General features: G+C 39.4%; 4 protein-coding genes across 6 annotated transcripts; 2 read left to right on the top strand and 2 right to left on the bottom strand.

The window, feature by feature from the left end:
• Positions 1–1937: 1937 nt before the first annotated feature.
• On the bottom strand, positions 1938–6677 carry LOC135487593 (transaldolase-like). Its single transcript, XM_064771526.1, has 9 exons — positions 6514–6677; positions 5738–5861; positions 5450–5557; positions 4975–5106; positions 4658–4718; positions 4101–4215; positions 3381–3510; positions 3095–3162; positions 1938–2789 (listed from the first exon to the last, which is right to left on the bottom strand). The coding sequence occupies exons 1-9, from the start codon at positions 6611–6613 to the stop codon at positions 2623–2625; spliced, it is 1005 nt and encodes a 334-aa protein (XP_064627596.1). The 5' UTR covers positions 6614–6677; the 3' UTR covers positions 1938–2622.
• A 1977-nt stretch (positions 6678–8654) lies between these two features.
• On the top strand, positions 8655–14952 carry LOC135488026 (dynein light chain Tctex-type 1). Of its 2 annotated transcripts, none has more exons than XM_064772396.1 (5): positions 8655–8764; positions 10870–10911; positions 11177–11300; positions 11757–11834; positions 12748–14952. In XM_064772396.1, the coding sequence occupies exons 1-5, from the start codon at positions 8738–8740 to the stop codon at positions 12816–12818; spliced, it is 342 nt and encodes a 113-aa protein (XP_064628466.1). In that variant the 5' UTR covers positions 8655–8737; the 3' UTR covers positions 12819–14952. The 2 variants fall into 2 exon arrangements, with proteins under 2 accessions (XP_064628466.1, XP_064628465.1); XM_064772395.1 differs by having other exon boundaries at positions 12354–14952.
• Positions 14953–15976: 1024 nt separating this feature from the next.
• LOC135487461 (transcription initiation factor TFIID subunit 12-like) lies at positions 15977–21713 on the bottom strand. 2 transcript variants are annotated; one of them, XM_064771140.1, is made up of 8 exons: positions 21558–21713; positions 21004–21085; positions 20568–20675; positions 19890–20000; positions 18016–18186; positions 17679–17793; positions 17317–17405; positions 15977–17030 (listed from the first exon to the last, which is right to left on the bottom strand). In XM_064771140.1, the coding sequence occupies exons 2-8, from the start codon at positions 21055–21057 to the stop codon at positions 16992–16994; spliced, it is 687 nt and encodes a 228-aa protein (XP_064627210.1). In that variant the 5' UTR covers positions 21058–21085; positions 21558–21713; the 3' UTR covers positions 15977–16991. The 2 variants fall into 2 exon arrangements, with proteins under 2 accessions (XP_064627210.1, XP_064627211.1); XM_064771141.1 differs by lacking the exon at positions 19890–20000.
• Positions 21714–21932: 219 nt separating this feature from the next.
• On the top strand, positions 21933–25895 carry LOC135487459 (coiled-coil domain-containing protein 174-like). Its single transcript, XM_064771138.1, has 10 exons — positions 21933–22022; positions 22492–22590; positions 22710–22810; positions 22992–23053; positions 23252–23396; positions 23810–24078; positions 24310–24404; positions 24622–24754; positions 25056–25169; positions 25366–25895. Exons 1-10 carry the CDS (start codon positions 21996–21998, stop codon positions 25704–25706), a joined length of 1386 nt encoding a protein of 461 aa, XP_064627208.1. The 5' UTR covers positions 21933–21995; the 3' UTR covers positions 25707–25895.
• The last annotated feature ends 1262 nt before the right edge of the window (positions 25896–27157 follow it).

Below are 27157 nucleotides of genomic sequence, written 5' to 3'. Positions count from 1 at the left end.
CCGACAAAGGGGTATTCTTACTGAATGACATATTCGTGATACTTCGAAAACAACATATTCCTATCTCAATCCTGATATCTTTAGTTTGTAATCCATTAAGAAAGTTGAAGAATTTCAAAACATGGTAGTGGCTCTCAATGATGACGTACAGTCTCAGACAACGCTCGAACCCCCACCGCACTGATGTGCTGGCAGCTGAACTGCAAAATCGGAAAGGAAACGTCGCGACAACTACATGTACATGTAATAAGATTGATGCAACTGTCCTTCCTTCCATTTTTCAAGAACGAAAGATCGAATAAAAGATAGAAAATATTTAACTAAATATTTCCTTCGGAGGCTGAGTCCCTAAAAACATTTGGTCATCCGCTTGTGAAGCAGTCGCCGGAAAAAGGAGCATTTTGTGAGGAACATCCATGGACGCATTAGCTCAAAATATGATAGAGGCCGATTTTCTAGACGGCGGGGTTCGAGATAAGTTGAAATCGGAGTGGGAGCCTTCAATGGTGCGCAATCAGTCGCCTGTCAGCTAGGATGGGACCGGTAATGTCGGGACACAGGTGGTCGGGACGGTGGCAGGGCACGTGGTCCAAATCAATTATACCTGCTCACAGCTCGCCCACGGGGCAAATAAGTGACCAAGGTCGGAGATTGCGCTTTGTTCAGGATTCAGTTTGACATTCGGCTCCCGGTGAAACAATTATGGTTGATTTTTAGCTTTAGAGAACATGACAGAGTATTACTGACCTATTACCATTAACAAACAGCCATCAATCCTGTAACACTTCTTACGATTTGACACCTCGGCCAAGTGATGAACAAGTGGCTAAAACATTGAGAACTGACCAACAAGGGACACCCAACAACAATATATATGTGGTTGTGTTTTTTAGACGTGTGTTTTTCTCATGTCAGGGGAATATACATATTTCTGCCTCTTTCGTCGCTCAAGGACCGCCAGTGACATGTCTCGTTCAATTCTAAAGGGACAGGGTTGGATACAACACCTAAGTTCGAGTGCCAATGGGAATATTTTTATGTCTTTCTCTTAAAAAACGTTCCTCCAATGGTCTGTCGCATGTCTCATCCAATACGGAAGGGACATGGTTGTACCTTCTACCTACACTTACTTTGATTGGGATGGGGCACAACACAACAAAGTCATCTGGAGAGATGTTTGTGCCCTTTGCCTTTCTTTTCTCATGATCTGCATCAGAGATACACCATGACATGTCTCTTCTTAGGGGGACAAACGTCCTGTTCCCTCGATCAGGACTCTTTCAAAAGGTGTCTTATTGTTGGAGGACCTTGGAATTTTAAGGTTGTGCCTCCGACGAACAGCATGATCAGATAACCAGCTAGCGGCGTTGGTTGTTCCATCGTCTCCAACAGGAGAGGGTTGTACTCTGTTCCCATTTTTCTCTCATAATCTGCATCAGATACACCATGATATGTCTAATCTTTCTAATCTCCCTGAACAGCACTATTTCAAAAGGTTGTTTAACATGCATTGATTAGGAGCAGGGCTTAATCGATCATGTGCCCAGTAATGCAACAGTCACAATCATATTGATTCTAGAGACAGCAACCGCCTGAGAGGAGACACCATGAAAGGTCTTTCTAATCTTTCTATTGTACCTCAAATAACCTCCCTGATTAGATGGAAGTATTTGAGATTTACATGCAGCTTGTAGCCTTGTGGTGCCAAATAGCAGATGGAGGCAGTGCATGTACTTTCACAAAACAGAGACAGATTCTGTTCCAGGGGATCCAGTCCGGCAAGGGGCTTTCAATGTTTAGAATTGTCTGCAAGCCACCAGGATGGCAGGACAGTCAGATTTTGTCATACTCCTCATGTCCTCCAAAGCCTCAAAGAGGTTTCTGATGTACCTCGATGTACCGTGATACACACCAAACAGATCACGCCAAGTCAGAAGTATTCAAGTATACAGCTAATTTATTGTTAATGTTGTTTCTCATATTAGAGTCCTACACATATGGCCATGAAAACCTTCAGAACACATGCAGTTCCTCTGATACCGTCTCCTCTCTTTGAGTATATAAAACATAACTATGGCAACAATTTGCAAAACAGCACTTTTTGGAATTAGAGAGTTGACGTCAAACATAAGCACAGTCAAACCTGTCAAATTCAGGATTTCGAAACTTTAGAAAGGTACCATACAAGTTGAATTTGATTCTTATGACACGCCCTCCACCAAGTAGACAATATCTACCCTGATAAGCAATACATTAATTATTGGAATGACTTTTTACTTTTAATCCAGGTTCAACTGCTTGAACAAATCAATGAATGTGGAAGTGGCTCCTTCCACATATCTACAAACAAGGTATCAAACAACAAAATTGGATCTCTTGTGAAAGAATGAGTTACAGTTTGAGATTGATTATAAATTTTACTCACTGGACCAAATTTTGGCCGTTTTCTCAGTCAAAGAAGACATGACAGAGAACTGCCCTGCCTTACACTGAAAACTCAGACAAGTCATCAGCGGATAGGAAAGATTTTGTACAGCATATACAATTTGTTCATCCATTTCAAGGGAAGTCCATACACGATCGATACTGGTGCGACTTAAATAACAAATTGAACAAAATTGTCTATGCCTTAAGTTCCTCTGCAAGAAGGTTTTCGAGTTTTATGGCGTCTGCAGCAAATTTCCTGATTCCCTCAGAGAGTTTGTCCGTTGACATCTGATCCTCGTTCAACATCCAGCGGAATGTTTTCTCCTCCATCTCATCTAATTTAGTCAAATTCTGTGCTTGGGCTGAAAGTTGACATTAAAGGGATTAGCTTTTGCTATTTAACAGCAAAAACCTTAAAGGTGAGAGGACAAGACAGTTCTCAAGAAAATATTTTTCCAATTGTATTAACATTCTATTTTGTCATCAGATCCAATCTTCAGGAGCAAATGACATTCTAACAAGCAGCCAGATTTCTTCAAGAAAATCCCTTCCCATGGCAATAAATGTTTAGTCGAGCAGCCTGCTGTGATCCTAACCAATCATAATCGATGGGTACATGTACATGACATTGTGGTGCAGCAGCTTAAATTCATGAACATTCACCTACCCTTTTTCTCATCCAAGTATTGAGTAAGTTTCTCTTCAGATGAGGTCAACTTCTCCAAAAGACCAGGACTAAAAGAGGAAAAGGAGATTTTGCAATCGAGGTACTGTACAGCACATTTGCCACTTGACTAAAAACTTAACAGATTAAAAATGATACACACTTTAACTATTTTACAAACGGAGCTTGCCATGGCAGCCAGGTTCTATTCAAAGATTTGAAACCTGTTCCAAAATGAGTGACACTAGAATTCAGTAAACAAACTTTACCTTTTGGCTGAATCACTCACCTGATTGTCAGATAATCGCATCCAGTTAAAGCAGTGATCTGCCCTGTGTTACGGAAAGAAGCACCCATCACTACAGTTTTGTAACCAAACTTCTTGTAGTAGTTGTATATCTGGGTCACGCTTTTGACACCTGCAAGTTATGTATAAAAGAGGTCATGAATAAAAGGTAAGACTATGGCCAACACTTGTACCTGGTATAGAGTTATATAGCTCGGAGGAATCATCAGCTAAGTTAGTTACCAGCTTCAGACTCTGAAGCGACACACAATAGGATGCCGCACCACCTACTCCACAAATAACACTGATCAATACTCTTGCAATATGGGACCAGTGACAATGAGTCGTGTACTACAGGACTGTCCAAAGCACAAAGCCCAGAGACAAGAAATCGGGCCAAATGGTGTCAAGGATTAGCTGTATGGACACAGGGTCAGGGCAGAATTGCGAACTTCAATGAAGTAGCTCAATAACCTGAACACCATGGGAAACACAACTAACGAGTTACCTGACGTGCTTGGCAACAAGACTCTCACACTGCATCACTACAGAGTCGCCAAGTACAGAAGATTTATCAACCGAAATCAATAGCCTTGCAGCCTTCCCCATTTTCCAAAACTGTCAGATGTACAACTATTTGGAAGGACAACTTGTCTCCACTTCACAGCAAAGTAATAAGTGGTAGCTCTTTAAGATTTGATAAAATAATTGAAATCAGTTCACCTGGATCCTCTAAAGGTTCAAAAGTTTTCTGGTCAGAATTCTGCACATACCAATCAAAGATACGACCAACAAATGGTGAAATCAGTGTGACCTTAGCTTGTGCGCATGATACAGCCTGAAATGATAAAAAAAGTTGAAGTGGATCATGGATCCGAAGGCCATCAAGCATCTTTAGGAACATCATATGACCAAATGCCAAATAGGGGGGCTGAAAATTTTCTTTCTAGATCTTAAAAGCTCCCTGAATGAAAGCTGCTGCAGCTTTGGGGCCAGTTTGTACTGGTTAACACAAACATGGCAGCAGTGGTATCAATAAGAGTCAAAAGTTAGCCCTGTAAAAGTAAGGCAGGGGTGACCAACACAACGCATCATATTTTTCAGAATTAGGATTTCTTAGGCCAACTTTAACGTCAATTCATTACATTTCAGGGTTTGTGACAAGTTCTGGAGCAAGGAGGTGGATGTTGAAATATTATAGGCCCACATGGTTTATAACTGGTTGAGAGGTGGCTAACATGATGTTAACAAAAGAGTAGAATTAGACCTGACCTACTTACTTGACAGAAAGCGAACAATAAGGTCAAGTTGCAGTGGATACCAAAGTCTGCCTCCAGGGTCCTGAAAGTAAAATTCACTACATTAGAATAAAAACAGAAACACAGCATGCCCTTATACAGTCTCGTCTCAGTCACACTTGCTTCATAACAAAGATAACCCTAATAACTAAGCATATGGTAGACCTATTATCCTGACACAAATCAATCAAATGGATTTGTCTATTTATTTATGGCTGAGAAAATTGACTATGGAAAAGATCCCTGCTCAGAGGCCTGCTAGTACTTTTCAATTTCAATTTCATTGCATTTATACTGACCGGGCAGCTTGAATCCCCTCCCAAGTGGAAGCCAATTTGATAAGAACCCTCTCTTTTGATATGCCCATATCTTCATACATCTTTATCAATGATTTGGCCTTGTCAATTGAAGCCTCTTTGTCGAATGATAACCTGTAGGAATATAATAATCATCATGTGAAATACCGGGCTGTGATATTTTAATATGATCACGACAACATTCTGGTACTGATGAACCAATTTTGGATACAGCTGGTCATTTAAGCACATAAATTTGGTTGCCTATAAAAGTTATTCAATTCAAACCAGGTCAGGTTAGTGTAAATGAGAGGCCGGTAAAACCCAGCAAATTATACAGAACGAAAAGTCAGCAAAACAATAGTGGTATCAGAGCTTCAGACTGGGAACTTATCTTGTCCTTATACATGCATATGTGCTGTCCAAAGGGAACAATGGTTAGACTGTATTCAAGGAACTGTTGTAGCATTTTCATTACCTAGCATCAACTTCAGTGGAAACTCGCCCTGGCACAACTTTCAGTATCTCCACACCAAACAAAACGAAAACCCTATCCATAGCAAGATTCAGTTGTTCTGAATAAGAGCTGTAAGAGAGAAGAGGTAAAACATAAATGGTTGTTCCCATCATTGGTGGCATGACTCACGATTTTATTAAATGAGGAACAAAAGTAAGATTTTTTACGAAAATTGGAAAAATTACGGACTACGCCAATCTATTTTAGGCTTGAGGCGTCAAAACATTATGATGAGAATAGTTCTGTTACCTGGCATTTTCTTTGGCATAGGCGACTGCATCTTTGACATACTGTTTATATTGGGGCATCTTGGCTGCCGCCAGAATCAGGGAAGGATTGGTGGTGGCATCAGTAGGCTTGTACTTGGCGATTGCTGCAAGAAATGAGGACCATAAACTGAGTAAGAATCATGATAAGATAGTCCAGCCTCCTTACAAATACTATCATAACAATCAGGTACACCGTTCGCAATTACTTGTGGTTACAAATTCCAATTTTTTAACAAATGGCGTAGGCCTTTACGTCAGGGACGACAAATCATTGTTTTGCCCTCCATGGCTGATCTTGAAAACACTCTATGATGACATACTAGTGTACCGTCTATAGATATGTCAATATTTTGTTTTAAGTTCAGCATGCACCATGACACCAGCCAGCCAACAGCATGGCCCTCACATTAGGCGGAGGAAGCCACTGAAGGCCACAACAAACAAGCAGCAAACAAAAGACTGCATAGCCACATACCACATGATCTTTTATTCGTTCGTTGTGCCTATATTTGTTTGGGCTCACAATGACTTCCTCCGCCTGGTGTATAAAAAGGGTCTATTTGATATAGTTCTTCAATGACTCAGCAAAATATATCTTGGCATGGCAGGTCTTGGCCTACCCAGTAGACAAGTTGCATTGAATATAGCCTAGGCCTAGTCTGTACTATTAATGAATTATACATATCATGTCATGTCATGTCATGTCATGCATGAGCTGAGAGAGGAGGAAATACAGAATTTACACCTAAAACTTACCCTCAAAATCACCTGTATCGGCAACAACAGTCGTAAAACCCTTCAGCTGTTCTAACGCAGACGCCATTTTCTGAACTTTTGCAGGCGGCGGTGAACTCATACTGGATTTATAGGGCCTATAAATTATGAAGATAAGGGAACACACAGTCGGCAATCTTTGTTAGTTGTGGTTGTCGCTTCTTGTAAACTGTCCGGCCTTGTCTGAACCCAGCATTAATGGCGGGAAAATAGCACGTGGCTGGCTTTGGCGCTAGTTGCCAACAGCCTCAAAGAATATTGGATAGAACGTCACTGTACTGGGTCCCAGTAATAAATATTGCCATAAAGACATGTGATATTGTTTTGGGACTTATGTAAGATTAGTTTTCTCCACCAAACCCAAGACCGAAGAATTAACACCTTGTGTTTAACCTGCTTTCATTTCTCAGTCAGTTCATTAGTTACCAATGTATGCCTGAGAGGGGGCAGAATGGCACTGTTTAGACAAGAAGCCTCTCCAACAGCCCCAGGAATATTGGATAGTACGGCACTGTACTGGATCCCAGTAATAAATATTGCCATAAAGACATAGGACTTATGTAAGATTAGTTCTCTCCGCCAAACCCAAGACTGAAGGATTAAAATCTTGTGTTTATAGGTCAACAAATGCAAACACTTCCAAGTGAACCCCCTACAAGAGAAGAGTGGCTCTTCTTCTCTCCGACTTTGACACCCTATACTACGAACATATCAATAGATCAGCCAGCGGTCCTTGGTGTCGCCGCGTGGGTTACGTCCAGTGAAATTGTTTGCAATTGTCAAGGAACCACGATCTGACATCCATAACCAGCGTATTCCCTATTCATGCCAGTTACAGTCGGGTGCTACACCACAGTCGGGATAGTGGCCGCCAAATGAATGGTTGTTGAATTTAAAATCATGAATCATGAGACAGATCAGGCTAAAGGTCAAACTCAGGTACGTCAAGATCAAGATTTCCTTCCAATAAATTTTCAGCAAGACTCACCTTTCACATTCTGAACCATCAGAGTTAATCGGTCCGTTGGTGTAACGGAGTCCGGGTCGGCGGAGTGGCTCCAAGGCTTGAGGGTCAAGATGCTCACACCAGCCGCCGGCTGTGAATGACCGGAGACTTCTCGTTTACCACAGCCAACAATTTCTGTAAGTCCCCACCAGGGGAATGACAAGGCACTAGCGAATTTTTTTTCCTGAACCTTTCGGGCAGTACATTGTACATTTGTACAGGGACTTTCAGCCAATCAGATTTCGACAAATACATGACGTCAGACGTCTTCGAAACATTAGAGCAGTTGGTAGATGGCAGAATACGATGTTCGATCCAAAGGTCGCGAGTTCGAATCCGGTTGTGGACAACATTTTTCTTTTTCTTTTTTACTTTATATTTTATTTTTATAATGCGCTTCTTTTCCTTGCTATTTAGATTTTAGATATTTGAGTTATGCTGCCTGCAACATAGGCCTACCTACAGAAAGGACAATAACAATAGCCCATCTCCAAGATCCAAGGGTCCTTCAGAGATAGCACGATATTGAGTATGAATATGTTATGCGCTATCAGTGGATCTGCGCCATCGAGCGATAGCGCTACGCTTTCTACGGATCGGTAATCAGCGCGGGCATCGATAGATAGCGCTAGCAAATTTATAGGGCACCACTACCACTAAAATAAATTTTAGACTACTCGCCACCTATACTTCATAAGTGTAACTAAAATATTTCACCACTCCGTTCCTTTGTGACAATTATTCAGGGCTTTCATGTACTCCGCCGCAGTGATAGAAGTGTGATGAGGCGGCCCGACCATATCTGCTTTAGAGGATGAATTCAGTGTACAGAATAGTTGTCTTGTGACCTAAAGTAATAGTCAAACACTGGGTGGGGTTCCTTCCTCTTCCTCCTTTAGACCACTATTAGTAAAATAACACCAGTATGTTTAGTTGTTGTCTTGAATGAACCTAAAGGTTTTAAGTCGATCTGGGGATCCTTCCTTCATCCCAGAAGGTGGATTGCTGATGCTGGACCGGGTGCATGGACATGGGACACATGATAGATTTAAATTTTGCGCCAAAAAACTTCCGCAGGTGCGCTCCATAGACTATTGTCTCGCGAGATTGCCGAGAATTGGTTGTCAACGAGGACATCACTCACGCACATTCCTGGAAACAGACAGTATTTTACAAAAACGCTCCGATATTTCAGTCAAAATGGATGACTTTCAAACAGCCGAAGAGGTATAATTACGAATTAAGCAATTGACACATGAATAAGTCGAATTTTTATCGGTTTCTTCCGTCATTTATGAGAAATTTGGCGAAAGATTTGTGCTTTTTCGACCTGCAAGATCTTCAATGCATGAATGGAATGCATTTTTACACATGATGTTATACACTACCACATACATCAGGGATGATCATTCTTATCATCGTGATGAATTAATGGGGTATTCGACGACCCGTTCTCTAACCAAGAATGGTGTTCTCTAACGAGTTGAACACATGAGAATGGGAACGAGTTTACAATCCCCGATCACACCCCAAAAAAAGGTAGGCCTAATCGGTTGACTAACGAAGCACCACTGTTCAATGGATTTATTATAGTTGAATGCGATCAAACTACGTCATTTCCGATCGGGGATTGTAAATTTTAACCTGAGAATGTGTTGGAGAGCCGTTTCAGTTCCCAAATCCCACAGCCGGGGGGGGGGGCATGAACTGAGAATGAAGATGGCGGATAACTAAGTGAGTTCATCGGGTACATTTGTAAAGCATGTATTTACTATTATTATCATGTAGGAGCCAGTTTTCGCGGGTCTTATCACTAAGTGCAGATTTACTAGCTTCCAGCGATTCCATACACGCAAAAGCTTATTTATTACGAAATTTGAGATCAATAACGAAATATCTGGGGTGCTGCGTGGATGTTTTAAGCGTGAATTAATCTTGAAATCGCTCACTGAAAGATCGATGCAGACCAAAACAAATCCGAAGCGGCTCCCCCATTTTCGCGGGTATTGCGCATGCGTGACTGATTGTTGTGTTTCTGTGTAGTGCATGATCGATCCTTGGTATTGACCCAGTGTTTTGAACGTAATTAGAGAATTGCTTGCCTGTTTAGGACGCATTTTGGGCGCTTTCTTTGCGGAACGAATGAAAATCAAAAATCAGAAAATTTCTTCTCTGGAAACGAAGTGACGCGCGAGAAAACGGGAAAAAACGGGTTTTCGCGAAATTGGGGATGACTCGAAATTGGGGAGCAGCACCATACATGTCATGATGTAAGGGCGCCTGACTTTGGGCTTTGCCTTCCATTTCAATAAAGCACTTTATTGACAGTTTTTCAAAGGTTGCAATGAATGAGAGGATTGATGGTTTAGTTATACCAGAAGTGAAGTTGAAGCCTGAACCAGCCCAGGAGGGTTTTGAAGCGAAATGCTTTAAAATTCTTTTTGAAATAGAGTGAGCGAACCACATCCACTGTAGTAAAAACTAGTGGTTATCACCCTGTTACTACTGCCTCGTTTGTCATTTTTAACAACTTATCAATAATTATAACAATCACGAATGATGGAACCCCATTTGTGAATGTAAAGTATTGGCAAAATATCCAAATTGTTTCTTTTACAGTATTAAGTCTGCTCTAGAACTCACTTGACCTAATTTTGTCGTAGTACTTTCTCATTTCGGAATTAGTTTCTCACCAAATACCTAAATTATCCCATTACCCTTGATAGCTGTACCAATTTAAACAGTCTGATGTTTTCTTATATCAGTACATTTATACCACACTAATTCAGATCTGTAGCAGTTCAGCTGGTGGTGTGGTTCGCACAACTCTCTTGAAATTCCTATTGGATTATTTGTTAAACATCATGAACAATAGAAATTTTCAGTCACCTCCGGAAAGATTAGGAGTGAGGCACATTCAGCCAAGACTTGAAGTCGTTCCCCATGACTGGGAATACACTAGTGCGCCTATACGTCATGGAGAGGTCCCACATACCAGGATGGTGTATGTCAAAGAGCGACCGGCTCATTCTCCAGTTGGCCATGGCCAGAACTATCCACCTGGTGCATACTTCGTGCACCAGGTTCTCCCAGAACAGAAACCAAAACAAAAAATTGTGAGGGCCACAAGTGAAGGAAATGTTAACTCAAATGTGGTAAGATTCAGAGGCATTAGGTTAAAAAGGAACATTGGTGTGGCGGTTCAGGCACTTGATTGAAAAGTTAATGTTGACAGTTGTCATCAAAATGTATCGAGAATTTGATTCTTCAGCACATCTCTGCTCAGACTTGACTTTATTCAGTCAGTTGATTATGTTTTTGTATCTTTTCAGACTGCGTTTGTTGTGGATGAGGTCAGCAACATCATAAAGGAGGTAAGTTGAACTTTCCATCCGATAGAGCAAGTCTAGTTTTGAGTGCCTTGACTAGTATACAACACTTGTAAGTAAAGTCCTAACACTAAATGGATTTTTAACTCAAATGAAAGTAAAACTTGATGACTAACATCGTTTTGAGAGCGCATATCATCCAGGTCAAGTATCATCTGGATGCAAACTGTCAGGAAATGCTTCCCTGTTCCCTGTTACATAGTGCATTGGAAATCGGCACATCTGCATAATAATTGCCATTCTTTTTCAGTCAATAGAAGGGGCCATCGGTGGAAATGCGTATCAACACAACAAGGTCAACCAGTGGACATCGAATGTAGTAGAACAATGTTTAAATCAGCTGACAAAACTTGGAAAACCTTTCAAATACATAGGTAAGTTATTTTGAGAATTAAGTCAATAGCAACGCTGCCAGTGGAACAATTTCTTTTTCAGAAGATTCAAATTCCTCTGGTCTTGTTTGTGATCTTTGACTGTAACTCTACCTCACCCATTTGATGCATTGCATTGATCCCATTGGACGCTGCGTCAGAAGTTTAGTAAAGCCTATGCATACACGGAGTAATTGCTGACCCCATTCTCAAGTTATGCATAAAGCTGCAGCATACAAAATACATAATTGGTTAATGTAAGATTGTATCTATTTAGTATTGTATATTAGATGTGTGTAGTTCCAAGCTTGAAGTTGAAACATTTTTCTGTCTATTTGAAAAGAATCTTGGATACCCAAATGATGATGAGAGAATGATAAAATCACTTTTCATTTTGTGTCAGAGTCGTTTGAAGAAGCAGAATTGATGAACTTACAAAATTGTTCTTTCTTGTTTCAGTGACATGTGTTATAATGCAAAAGAACGGTGCTGGTCTACATACAGCGAGTTCTTGTTTCTGGGATAACACTACAGATGGTAAGTGTTGAGTCAACAGGGCCTTGATCAATTGAAGACCTCTGTGCATGGGGTCATTTCAAGAAAATCAAAATTTTGATTTCTTTTGTGCACTCACCGGATCACACAATCTGACGTCATCCAATGCATGAAGAATGGCATTCACTGGGTTCAGAACTGACCAACGAAATTGTACCAGCAAATCCATTTTGCCAAAATGTGGGTTACTTGGTTCTTGCCTGCAGGTCTTCAATTCAGGATGTCACAGATGATGGCTATATTTCTTTATTAGATTGTAGTCTTGCTTTGGCTTTTAGATAATAGATGTCATCTATATTATCACCAAAATGTGATGGTAGAAATTTTAGAATAAGTTCAAGAAATAAGTTTCAGACATTTTCTTTTGGGTCTTTCGGAAAAATTTTTGTCAATCAGTCATATGCTTTCCGATTTTAACAATGCTGTAATATATCTTTTAACTACACCCTGCATGCATGATTAACTTTAATGAATGCTAACAACAGTCATCTGTACTTTCAGGCAGTTGCACAGTGAGGTGGGAGAACAAGACAATGTATTGTATTGTTAGTGTGTTTGGCCTGACGGTCTAAACGAGGACTCCAGGCAAGGATGGGTGTGCATGTTTGCTGGGCGTAGAGAAAAGTCTTGTGTTTCCAGTCTCAAACAAACTTATTTTCATCTCAGTTCGCTTAACACTCTTTACCAGGAACTTCTGAACTTCTGAAAAAATTGAAGAGATAGGAAACATGATCAAAGATAATTTATCTTTTGTTACAAGCGTATCTGTAATAAAAGAGCTATTTTTGACATTGGTTATATTACTGGAAGCACAAGATATTTTCTTTTGGTCCAAACCTCAGCCCAATTATTAGACTAATTAACTCAAGTTTTTGTGTTTTCTGTCTTTTATCAGGCAGTTGCACTGTGCGATGGGAGAACAAAACCATGTACTGCATTGTGAGCGTATTTGGCCTCTCGATCTGAATAATGCGTGCGTGTCAACTTGTACAGATTCTAGATTATCATCCTGGACGAACAGCACCAAAGACCAGTTACCACCGCTGCTTTCTGGCCTACCCCTATAGCCCAGATGGTGATAGACAACCTTACCTCAAATTCAATATCAGAAACCTCCTTGCGGTATCTACAAGTACAATCGTTGACCAACTTCAGGAATAACAACGACGGATATTTCTCAATTCATAATCAAAGAAATTATTTGTTCTATAGAAACTGGAAAGTGAAAGGAAGTGTGAAATTGTACAAAAAAATTTTCACCCTTCATATTCATATGTAATTGTGTAAAAGAAATTGATTGTTACATGTATTGGTTGAGTATGATTTTTGTCAAGTTCCTACTTTCTCTGTTTATAGCCAGTCAGTTTGTTGCTGGCATCCTCTATTCATGTACATAATTTGCTCTGTAGGCCTTCTGAACTGACTTTATCTTTGCCTCAAGTAATGTATAACTTCCAAATATCTTAAAAAGGATTACCAGTTCCAGAATTATGTGTAAGATGTTTGTTCCATTAGCAATCCTCTGGTATCAAGAACCTGGCTCATTTCATTAGAACAGACACATAACTTCAGGAAGCATATGGGCCAGTACATGTATTTAAGCTTTTATGCTGTACATAAACTGATAAGCCAAAGTGGGTGTCAATTCTTGCATAATTAGACATAACATCAACTTACAATGATATAAAATCAAATTCATTCTCAGAAATAATTTATGTACATATTTTTTTGTAATGAATGTTTTCTGTTAAAAGTGTGAAATCATTAATCATTTTATTCTCACTAGAGTTGATTTATTTATTAAGTTAGTCATCAAATATATTGCAGTTTACGTCATTCGATCAAAATCAGACAAGTCGTACGGTACTTGGTTGGTCTTTGATGCCCAATGTAGTCGTAATGTAGTGGTAGACTTTTTGTTCTGTGTGAAGTTCTCGAAGGAAGAATTTGTGTGCAGAAATTCTGTTGAATTCTCATCTGCTTGGCCATAAGAATATTTACAGGGATGGCATTTTTACAGCATGTATAGCAAATATGTCTTTGTTACCAATTCAAAATATCTGGCATTTTCTGGTACAGGGGGCAAGGGTTCTACGAACTGATGATATTAAGTCCTGTTGCTGCCCTGTCAGAATAATGGCTGTGATTTTGCTATGTATGATCTAGATGCTGCATGTCGAAACATTCTGAGACTGCCCCTTGATAATATTCTTGAGTTCAGGCACAGATTCTCTTCATATTCATGCAGTTTGTAAAAGATGGAACAATCATGGATAGTCTCCAGCATCGATTTTATTAGTTCATTATTTCAAATTGAGGAACCTAAAACTGATAGTTCCATCATTTACAAAAAAAACTATCTTCAACTATTCCTATCATTGACATTTCCATTGTAAATAACTGACTACTCAATATATATTATGTACATGTGTAATACATTTTATGTAAATTAAAGCCAGCTTGTTGCAATTTATTGGTTGTAAGTGTCATTGGTGAAAACCGTATTGTGTACGTCATTTGATCTCTCAACATCTGACTGCAGTTTAAAAGTGTAAAACCTTTGCTTGCTGCTGCCTTGGAACTTCGCTGCTGTCTTGCCTTATATTGGCTTCATACAGTGGGTTGCCCTCAACCAATGCCTTGACATTGTCAGTCACCCTCGAAAATTTAAGAAGATTATCATCAAGGAAATCTACAAACTGCCAGTCTCTGGTGCGACAATGTCAACAAGCTACTGCTTTGTAAATTGGCGTGATGAGACTTCAGACATGCAGATATTGAATTGAAGGTCAGACAGTGGTCATCCTCACACCCAGATCCTCTGTCCCTTGTTCCAATTGTCTGACTGTCTCATTGCAAAAATTGGAATATGACAATCATTCTGATCTGCAAGGAAACTTTGAGGATCTGGATGGGTACAATATTGGCTCAGTGGATAATATTAAGAGAGAAGTGCTGAAGGTGGTGTGTCTTCTGCATGTTTGAGAAAAATTCCTAACACTTGCGAGATCGACATTCTAACTGGCTTGTTGTACATTTATTTGTCAGGTGTGACTAATTTGTAGAATGTCATTCTTTGCAATAAATGTGTTTTATGAAATTTATTAGTTTTCTGTTTAATAACCAGTTCGGTTGTTCTTTGAGAGGCGTCATCCTGGTCACCAAGATGTTTGTGTTCCTTCCTGACAAGGCCAATTACGTGAACATGCCAAGGCTAATGTGTAATTATCAAGTCATTGGCCCTATGGCACTGGTAGTTCTTCCTATTTTCTGCTACTTATATAAATCATTACGCCACTCAATGCAGTTATCAATCTTTTTTGGCCTTTAATATCATTTTGATGAGCTAGAAAAGCACCAATTACTCGAAATTGAGCACAGGGTTATTTATTTGACATCCTGATCATCTTGGCTTTTCACTTGGCACATACTGAGCTTGGTGTGCAAGGGGAGAACATGCAAAAGTCTGTTTGTGGCTCAAAATGTTGAAGAGCGAGTGTCAAAGTAACTCTTTCATTTCGCTGCCTGCAATAATGCAAGTCCAATGTTGCTTTACATTAGCAGGGCCTGGACAATCAATTTCACTGATGCTATGCCACCAGAATCCATTGTAGTGCAATCGAGAGGAGCAAAACTGAGGGGAAGTTTTTTTGGTGACATGGGTATACCTTTTATTGTAGAGGTGGATGTGCCTACAACTGGGCTGTTTGAGCTTTACAAAGGTATAGCACCCTCTATAGGGTGGATGGGCCAATGACTGGGATAAAGTAAGGGTGCTGGTTCAGCTTGGTAATGGGTCTAGACGCACCAATGACTAACAGGACAAAGTAAGGCTGGTTAAGCTTGGCAAAGCTACATGGCCTGCAAGAGGGTTGATGTAGTGGCAATGGCTTGGGACCAAGTTGGGCTGCTTGTTGAGCTGGGCAAAGGAACTTCAGCACAGCCTGGGTGCATCACAGCCTATTGGTGGTTTGCAAGGTATAGCGGGTGGTACAGTATTCCTTGTAAGGCAGTAACTGCTACGCTTAGGAAACTCGGTCAGGTTTGACTTCATGAAAAATATCCTCTCAAACCTGCTTCAGAAACCAATATTTAAAGGAAGAAATAAAGTAAGTACTGGTATGTCAATTATTTGTATATTTTATGACTTTACAAAAATTCAAACGCATCAATACCAGCAATAGTCAATATGTATTCAATGATATCATGATCATACAAAAGAAGTCAGGACTATAATTATTTTACTTTCTCCTCCAATCCACATAAACATGATAAAGAGGATTCCCAACTTTATACACATTGTTTGTTCTGAAAAAAGGGCCATAAGATTAATTAACAAGAAGATTTGTACAGGAATAATGAGAAATGGGAATAAATTGATCTTTGAGGTTTTTTAATTGGTATTAAAATAAATAATATAATAATAATAATAAATCGGACACACAAGAGAAGTGGTGTCAGCAATTATTTTCCTGCCAGACACTAATTTTTCTTAAAATCTTTAAGTCTTTGTGCATTTTGCATTACGACCCTCAATATTTCTCAATGATGTCTGTGCCCACCTGCTCCATTGGTTCGTTAAGAGCCTGAGGGTAGCCACTCTAGAGTCCAGAAGTGCTGTACCTTATGGGAAGGAACAGCGCACTTATCTTCATGCTCGCTCAGAAGAGTACACAAGGAACCTACATAAGCATGATATGTCACCGCTATCTGCAGGCAGCAAGGATCCCGGTAAGTCATATATAAAGATGGTCCCACTAAACCAAACAACAATGTGACCATGCAAGCCCTAATTGATACAATCAGGGCATATACACCTGGAATGTTCAAGGAGCAAGGTCCATCCAGCCGTCAGTCAGTGACACTTGTAATTTTCTGTGAAGGAATCCACCTTTTCAGCAGATGTGCACCAAGTCATTACACCAGTGAAACTGAACAAGAATACTGTCTCAAAGCAACCCTGGACATTTAACTTCTCCTCTATAACGTCATAGAACCACTGTGAACGTTCCAACCGAGAGTGTTACGAACTTAAAACCTGTCTCCACTCTCTTTCCATTCTTAGCCATTGGCAACAGCCTCCTCAATAACAACACAACACCTATCCACTGAATAGAAAACGGGTAGCACTCGTGACTCTCAATACTTCTTCATAGTTTTTCGTATCAAAGCCATTCTCTGCAAAGAAAGATGAGAATTTTGAGTAATGGAGAAAGGAAACAGGTTTTGTTTGACAAAGAAAGAGAGTTAACCAGTCTTAGATGGAAGCTTATTTGGTTTTCTCCTCAAATGGAGGTTCTAAGCCTTGAACACAAATACATGTATCTGTATAAGAAATTGATCACGGGTGAAATCTTTTTCTAATCAGGTGAAGTAATAGTAAATGAAATATCACAGCAGAGATAGGAAAACTGCCACTGATTCCTTCTTTTAAGAGCAGGTTAAAACTGACTTGAATGTTTACCTGTTTGTGTGCCTCAGTAGTTGTTGCCTTTTTGTATGGGCGGATTTCTTCAGAACCAAAGCCAGGAACCCACATGTTCCAGTTACGTTCTGAAAAACAATCAGGAAGACTATTAGTTAAAAGTCAAATCAAGAGCAAGAGAAAATACCAGTAGATACTGTAGAAATCGTAAACAGGAGATTTTAGGCACAGATCCAGTATATCTCCAGTGTGTTTAGGAATTCTGAAATCTACTACAAATCAATCAGCATGCAAAAAAGATATCGTTTAGCCTTCATTATTAAGTAGGGCTGTCACTCCAAAACAGCCTTTCAAACTGCTTTAAGGATGCATGGCAAACTGTTTTAGATGAAAGAACCCACCTAAGTGTAATTGTACATCCTTCACATCTAAAGAATTTGCTTTTCTATGTTTGGCCAATATACATGCATTGTTGACAACATTGTCAATGAAGTCGTCTGCTATCGTCATGAGAACCTGAAGAAGAAAGACAGGATACATTTATGATTCAACACAGATATGTTGACCCTCATGGTTCTGACATCTCTTAGTCTTCACACTCAGTATGGTCCAGTGCGAGTAATATCATAGCATGATGTTATAAGTCTGGAAAATTTAGAGTGACAGTAGAGTTTCTGACTTTCTTATTTCTCATGTTATCTGACAGACATAGTGTCTTCGTCCTCAAATTCCACCCACCTCCTCCACGTCATCATCCAACTGTTCCAATGGATCCACCTCCTTTACCAACTCCTGTATACGTCGCTTGTCCAACACCTTAGAGTCAGTGGACATGGAGGGCACACTGGACACAGTGCTAGTTGTCATCACATTGGTAGTCGAGAGGGAGATTGGAGTGGTTGGCACAGGCTGAAAAACAATCACAGTATTAGACTACAAGATGGAAAAGCGGACTGCATTGTTTTGATACAACTGGCGCTCCAAGAGTAAAGTATCTCTCAAAGACAACTGCCTTTTGATGAGAGAGATTTCATTTTAAAAGTATGTGACTTTTAAAATTTCCCGTAGGCTTACCCTTAACAGATGTAAAAGTTACACCAACGGAGTCCTTCATTTCATAAAATTGTGTAAGCAATTCAAAGACTTTTAAAGATTCTCAAAGAGTTATTCCTTTATTGATGTCTACTTGATAGATTTGTCATTGTAGTCCACCTGAAATGAATTATTTCATGTCTTCAGACAGGAAGAGTAAAGAAGAAAAATACTCTGGAAGTTCTAACATTGTGCTACTGATGTTAAAACCTATCTACATGTACCCTTAGTCTTACACAAAGAATCATTAGGAATATTCGGCAAAACATGTTATGCTAAAGTTAGAGGCAGGAGGTGTATTACTTGTACACGGAAGTGATTGAATGTTGAAACATTTCTGAAGCTGAATATGTAAATTTTAAAAGGTGAAGAATTAAAGGTAGCATTCTCAGAGAAAACTTCAATTTCTGTTCAAGGCCATGAGATGTTCATGCATCAAAGCACCCATCTAAAATCTAGCATATATAAGTCTAGGTTTAGGCAGTGTATAATGATATAAATGAATCTAGCACCAGTCCAGAAAGTAAACATTATCTCGGAGGACTCCACCGGTAAGAGGCTGAGCATATTCAACTCCAAGAGACGACAGAGAACTATTGAGGGAAAAGGAAGCTGAAGGTGAAACACTCCATTCAAGCAAAACTGTGAAGGAATGAAATAGGAGGGTAATGACAATGTGAGAGATTAGGCAAATCCCAAAAAATCTAAACGACTATGCCTGGTATACTCGAACAGAAGTTGAATAGTCAAGCAACATCATTTTTCAGCGGAATTTCGGCCAACGCAGGCTACTTTAAGAACAGGCACTTTAGTTTAAAGAACACTGTGATGGAACAAAAAGTAAAGTGACTGGACAATATATGATGAAATATACTGGTCAGGTTGTCAAAAGGAAGGTGCCAGGACTCTGAAAAGGTGAATTAGAGTTACAAAAGTGAACAATGCATGTGGAAATAGCCCAGCCAAAGTTCCATCTGCAAAAGGCATATAGAGGTTTTTCACCGACGACACATGATTCCCAGTAATCTGCCAAGGTCGGCAATGACAGTCAGTTCATAAAGGATGACTGATGAGACAAAACCATCACATTATGACATTTTGAGGTCATCCCCTTAGGTTTGCTGCTGTAAATTTGTTTGACATTTTGAAGGCCAAAATGGCTGCAGCATGATGTAATGTGAAGTGTAAGTGAAGAACCTCTACACGGAGTATATCTAACTCATTAAAGCTATCCACAAAAAGATAGGAAAAGCATCACACGATAACACTAGACTATTGTTGCAACTTGCAGGGTTTCTTTCAGGTTTAGACAGTGGAGGGCAGATGGGTATTCCGTACTGATTGCTTGATTGATCTCTGTCTTGAACAACAGCGTAGGGCCCCAAACATATCACTGGTATGTTAAACTGAACACCACCACTGGCTATATGACACTGACAGAAACCAGTTGCAAAGGGATGGAAAGTGGTTAGTGAGAATCCAAAGCCCCAAACTTTAAAGTGAAACCATTGCCATTGTACCTGTGGCTGAGAAACAACATGATTGCTGTTTGGTAAAGTAGGGGTGGCAACCAATGGAGGTGGCCCCATGGGAGGCCTGGGAGAGAGACTCATCTGACTTATAGGATGAGGCTGAAAGTTGAATAACATTAGAAAATTTAACACACAGAATGATAAGGAGTCTCAAATATATAGTGTAAAATCACTGCAGCGACACACTTTGATTCAATCCCAATGGTGAAATGCTTTCTGGTCAAACAATCTTTTTTAAACTAGGGGTACCGGTATTACAATTCAGACCGAGATATTGGGTGATATGAATAAAGACTAGCAAATGCTTTTGTCTAAAACTTCATGTACATATACACTAGGCCTTTCTGTACAAAATTGAAGTAAAAGCATTTTTTAGTCTTTATTCATATCACCCATTGACAAAATTTATTTTAATTAATTTTTTTTTTCAAACAACAATTTCTTGCAGAGTGCATTATGGTATACAAATTAAAACATAATGATTCTTCTGCTCCAGACAATAACTCTTTTTTGTTTCAAGGCACAAAGTGAAAAAAGGCAAAAAAGATCTCAGGAGAAGACACTTGACCAACAAGCAGGCCCATTTAGATATTCTGTTGCAGAGATAAATGATGGATGACACTTGACAGAGAACGTGCACCAAAACCATATACTGTTGGAATGTACCTGAGCTATGTGGCCACTGTTCATTGCCATGTGACCACCTGGACTGGAGGCCATGGGCCTCATCATTGGAGCACCCATGGCCATGGGCATGCCTGGCATTGGGGCACGCTGCAAAGGGACAACGACTAAATTCACGACAACATTTTAAACAAAGCTAGCGAAACAATATACATCATGCAATAAAGAAACACTGTTCAAAACTGTTTATACTTCATAAGCAGCAACATTAGCATAAAGTTCTAATGCTTCTTTTGTAAATCATTACTGAAAGAGATAACACTTAGTTGAGCTAACAAAAGTGTTTGTCTCTTGTAACACCAATTGAGCAACAAGCCCCAGAAGCATGAGAAAAGTCCATTGTACTCTGAAGTTCATGCCACACCAATTGACATTAAAAAAACCATCACAAAGAGAAACGAGATCAAGAAAAACTTACAGCAAGTTGAGGTTCCATGATCGGCCTACTTCTGGGTGAATTAGCACTGTTCATAATATTACCAAGTCCAAGTCACAGAGTTCTGAAAACAGAAAAGAAATCAAGTCACAGGCATAACAAAAAAGTTAGGCTGGATCGGAGGGGACTTGACTGCGTGAGCAAATTTGGTAAATCTTGATCAACCTCTCTGCCGGACTGTGCGTGGATGACGCCATGGGGGATGGGGATGAGGATGATTCAAGTGCAGCAAGCCAAAATTAGCGGCCTACCCTAGGCTACCGCCCTAGCTACAACAATAACATGCACCAATGACAGAGACAACAGGGATTTGTTTTCATTGGTGGATACAATGCAAGGCTACATTGACACCACCTTTCTAGATGTTTTTACAGGCTTGGGAACTCTTTTTCTAGGGACACAATTTCCTTTCACACGTCCACCTCTCTAGTGTAACTGTACTGTAGACTCTGTAGGCCTAGTGCAGTGTTAGTCTGTAATTATGCATGGGTTGGAGAGATTGAACCGTCCAACCTCTATTTTCAATTTCTAATTACTTTTTGGCATATATATTTGTTCATTCACTGCTTGTCATACTGGTGTTGAAGCTCAATAACTTTAGAGCACCAAAAGCAGACGGTTTATGGTGAAAAAAAGGTTTCAGCACTGGAGGTGCGTTCACAAAAGGACAAAATGGTGAACTGAACACAAGAAAATTTATGATCAAGAAATTCTACAGAAAATCACACAGCCTTCACGAAAATAATCATATGAGAGCGGTACAGAATAAAGTGAAAACTAAAATAAGTATATTATATTGTTTTTAAAGCATTTGGGCCCTTTTAATGATTATTAATAAGGTGATATTAGGATAAATTAAATATACAGATATTTGAAAGTAGGCCTATCTCATTATCTGGCTAATTTCCCAATTTAATATTTTGAGCAATTTTTTATTTGCAGAAGAAAAAAAATCAGTTTCTTTTGCTTCAGAGATGGAGAAAAATATGGAATCGTCCTCGGTACGGCAAAGAACGTGTGCACAATCTATCCATCCTACAATGCTCGCTTTGATTTCTCACGAACGATCACTATTCCATTTAAAAGTACCCAAAATGAATTCTTCAACTATAAAAACCGATTATCAGATGACTCAAGTCAATAATGTAAATCTATTGTCGGACATTGGAGTAAAAAATTTGTCGGGGCTGGTGAATGCTGAATGTTCGTTTTAAGTTGTTATTTCATCTTCTGAGAAAATTGGCAGTGAAAATCCTGTCAAGTCCAAGTCAGTGGCCTTCTTTGGTCCTCATCGACATGCCATGCCAATTGCCATATGCTATAGGCCTACCCTAAGTCAAGTGATGTATCGTATGTGACCTCCTTAATCCTTGGACACACCATTGTCTTGACTTTGATGTATGCTGAATGTATTATTTTCAATTCTTTAGATTGGGTCCTAATCACACAATTTTTATCTTAATTTTTCAGCTTATTGATTTGAAGGCAGAGTTATATCGCAAACAAGAAGAACTTAAACAGGAAAAACTGCTCAAGGGGAATTACATCAAAGCCAGACCAACTGAAAAGGTGTGTATCTGTAGCTTGACATTGATTGGAAATGATGATTTGAGGTTGACATTGTTGACAACCAGTGTCAAAACTTTCTCACAACATACTTGCTGATCAAAACCCGCAATTCTTTTCAGAAACTCAATATATGGGACAAGAAAAACATAGGTGTGCTTGAGAGAGCCCAAAAAGATCTGGAAGCAAAAGCAGAAGAAGAAGATGACTTGGAAAAATCAAGGTTAGTTAAATTTAGTTCAGTCAATGGCACACTGCTAACGAGTACCTGTTCTACCTTCCATTATCTCTAGAAAATTAAAAAAGTTATGAACCATGTATTCTCTGCATTGAAAAGGGATATAGTCTGACTTACGACATACCATTCTCTTGTTGACTCTAATATTTTGTATCATTTTTTACAGGAAAGCACTTGAAGCCAAGTCAAAACTGTATGAAAAGTTAACAGATCCTCAGAACTTACCAGGTAAGACTTGTTGAAGTTAAACCTCAATAAATTTGAAATAGAACCCCTATAGAAACTTTGCTCCTCTCCTAAACCTAGGATTTCCCGCAGTTGAAAAAACAACTTGGCTATTCAAATATTAAAAGATGTGCTGTGTAATATTACAATCTTCACTGTTTTGGCATTTACTGAAAATTCACTCTTAATATTTGATTGCAGATGAATTAGAGGAAAGTCCTTACCTGGTAGACTTTGAGCAGAAAGCCATTTATGATTTTCATGTAAAGAAGAGGGAAAGAGAGAGCAAGGAAAGAGAAGAAAAAGAAGGGAGTGACCCTCCTCCAAGCAATCCTGGAGAAGAATGGTAATAGACCTGTCAAGTTTCCTCAGAACGTTTTGCTTTGACTTCTGTGTTCTTTGTTGCTCACCACTTAAGACAGTAGCTGTCTTAAGTCAAGGAAGAGTCAAGTCAGTAGCTCTGTCTAAAGTTGAGAAAGAGTCCGTCACCAGTGAGATTCTGATCATTCTCACTTGGATGGGTTCTATGCAAGTCTGTGTTTGGTTTGCTAGAGCCAAAGGACAAGCTCACCTTTGGTCACTTTTATCATTTTGCATGAATTTCCAAGAAAACAACAAAAGTATGTGATTTTGCCATACCAGTACAGAAATTCAATTTGTGATGAACATGTTCTGTTGCCTTGGCCACCTTCCTTAGCAAACAGAGCCATGTCAAATTCCTTGTAAATAAGTTGAAAGTATTGTCTGTTTGGATTTCAGGGTTGATTATCTTGACTCACTTGGTCGGACTAGGAGGTGCATGAAAAAAGATCTTCCTAAATTCATGGAAATGGACAGGGAACTGGGAAACGAGCCAGGGCAATGCTCCAGTGGGGGTACCAGTGTGAAGTTTGATGCCAAGGGGATGCCTGATCTGCTATCATCTGACATGTACCGCCAGATGCTGAGAGAGAAGTGGGAGAAAGAAGAGAAGGAAGCCATGGAGAAACCAACCGGACCTGTACACTATGAGAATATCCGTTTTGATGGTAAGTCAAATTTTCATATTCTTGATAAGAATTGTATGTGTGAAGGTGCAGAAGCTTTATAGATGGAAGCACCGAATCATGCAAATACTTTCAGTAGAATTACAAAATTACTAAATCTCATGCTCTTGGCAGATTGCTTATCTTTTAAATACTTCTGAAATATTTAAAGGGATTCTAGCTGTCAAGATGCCATGGTGCCCTCGAATGTAAGTTTATATGTGTTGTTTCCAGAGGTCCGAAATCACGGCACTGCTTACTACAAGTTTGCAAAGGATGAGGAACAAAGGAAGGAACAAATGAAGACGTTGGATGATCTTCGAAATCAGGTATAGATAGTGTGCGAATGCACTGATTTTTCTGTGTTTGGCCCTGTCTTTAACCCTATATCATGATACTTTTTACCGGTAATGTTCATTGGTTTTCAAAGCCGTTTTATTTACACTAAATAACAGCTTCAGCTAAATGCCTCTAATTTGCACAGAATGATAAACTGTTTTGTCTAAGGGCCCAATTGCCTCAAATGTAATTGTATTTCCTCTACAGACAGAGAATCAGCGTGCCCAGCGAGAGAAGGTGAAGGAGAAGCGGAAGGCTTTGAAGGCAGAGAGGCTGAAAAAAGTCAAGATGAGGAAGAGGATGAAGATGGGATTAGATCCTCTGCCATCTGATGAGGAAGGTAAATCAATATCAGATTTTTATAACACATGTGGACTCAGACCCTCAAAACTATTGGCGGAAATCTGTATAACTGGGTCATAATTGGCATCAAATCAAAATATGTAAAACTTGTTTTAAAGTGAATATAATCAGTGAAGAAGAAGTCCGAGTTGAAGACATTTACCAAATCATGTCCTTGTGGTATGGAAGTCGATGGAAGAGCAGACTAAGACTAATCATTGGTAACATCATTTAGTAGCCCCTGCCACACTCCTATATTGTTCTGCTTATCAATTCAATATTCCTCAATCATATTGCAGAAGAAAAGGATAGCGATGAAGACAGTGAGGAGAAGGAAAAAGAAGAATTCATTGGTCCGTTACCAAAGGAAGAGAAAGAGGCATCAGAGAGGGAGTGGGACAAAGGAAAAACAGGTCAGGAGATGTTTAAGTTTAAGTTCACTCTGAATGCTTGATGGATTGAACTTACCGGACTCTAGGTCAGAACCTTTCCTGGCTGTATGGCGATCAGATTCTGTCCTTCTGTATTTTGTGCTCATCAGTTGATGTATGGGTTTCCTTGTTGAAAACGCTCTTGCTCATTTCTTATAATCTGTTATATTTTTTTCAGATGAAGACAGCTCTTGGAACTGGGCAAGACAAATGGACAGATTACGTGACGAGAGACCATCAGAGTTTGCTCCACCACCTTCGTATGACTACGATACGTACAAACCTCGTTCATCAAAATGGGATAAAAGATCACAAGAATTTGCTCCCCCGCCTGATTATTACAAAGACTCTTCCAGTCATTCTAAGCCCAATACAAGTGGAACAGGACAGTTAAGTGGAACTGCTAGTAGTTCATTCAGAGAAGGCAGAAAAAATGAGTTCCCTCCACCACCAACTTATTCAGATGACTCGGACATTGATCGGACTTTGAAATTTTTCAAAAATGCCTCAAAAAGTTAGCACTGAAACCCTCTGGCTCATCTTAAAGGATTTTTTAAACCACCGCGCTCTTCCTGATCTTTCAAGTGTCAATACTAATTCCATTGTATGTTTAGCATTCTGTATCCAGTTTTCCCTGGTTTGGTTTGAATAAATTAATCATTCACAAAATCTTCTTCCTCTTATCAAAATAAAGAATGTTTATTACAATTTGTGTCTCTTTTTAAGTTATTGCCGATGTTTAGGGTAGGCATCATGTTGTCTCATGAACCTCACAACTTTGTCTTCCTCTTCTAGTGTCCCAATAGTAAGAATGATGAAACTTCTGTAGCACTATGTCAAATGTGGTTTCATTGCTCAAAGTTCTTAACGTTGTTATTCGAGCTATTGGCCTGTACATTCCGGATTCAAGCTCAACAATCGTGTGTCCAAGCTGCATGTATTCAGCGCGCAGTTGAATTCAATTCTTTGAAAGTTGTAAAGGTCGTAGCCAAAGGGAATTGGATACAGAGTATCCTCTGATCTTCAAGTTTTCTGGACACTCATTCCCATGCCTTCGAGCATTAACTTAATAACCGGGCTTGGGGAGGGTCATGTTCATATCCAACTCCAAACCTTGTGGATGCAGCCTGGCGTATTTACAATGACTCGATTTCCTTTGCTTAACTCCCTCATTTCTCTAAACAAACTGACCAGACGTTTAGAAGCCTTGAAGATAGCTCATTTCTGATGACTACTCAATTTAGCACATTTGAGCTGCACCCTAGTCTGGAAATCTCCCCAAATTCTTTCTGATCTCCCCGCATGAGCAGTCACCAGGAGAAAATTCTTTTTACTAGTCCAAAATGACATCAAATAGCCATTTTCCTATTTTAGGGCAGGGGACTTGTACTTTGAAGAACCGAGGCCCCCTTGGGTCTGCCAACTTCCTATCTGGGTTTCTCAAAACAAAACAGAAGAAAAATTTTGTCTCCATTCTTTATTCTATAATCATTTCATCATAGAACTCGATAAAATCTATTAATCGTGGCAGTAAATTATTACAATACAATAATTACAACATTTCCATTCTGAACATGTATTTTTTCATACTAAAACATTCAGAATGATATATTATTGAATACATTTAAGTAATGGATATCGTTGCCTCATCGTTCAGGCACAACATCATGAAATATTGCTGTCACCCCAATTCTTGTTATGACCGCTATCACTGTTCATATTTTGATACACCAGTGACGGCTCACTGAGACCTCTTCTGGTTTGAAAATGTTTAAATGAGGAGCACCTTCAGATATTGCCAATGTGGAATTTTGATAATTACCAAGTTCCCATGCAGAGTGTGCTACAGATATACATTAAAAAATTAGCACAAAAAGTCCACTGAATGTTCGTCACCGTTCACAGGGCACTATTTCGAGTCACTCCTCCTTTAATAAAGTTGGAAATGACTCTAATATATTGTGTTATTC

The sequence above is a fragment of the Lineus longissimus genome, chromosome 5, assembly GCF_910592395.1.
Source record: "Lineus longissimus chromosome 5, tnLinLong1.2, whole genome shotgun sequence".
Lineage (NCBI taxonomy): Eukaryota > Metazoa > Nemertea > Pilidiophora > Heteronemertea > Lineidae > Lineus > Lineus longissimus.
The sequence above is the reverse complement of the archived record's forward strand: the minus strand, read 5'-3'. Positions and strand labels throughout refer to the sequence as shown.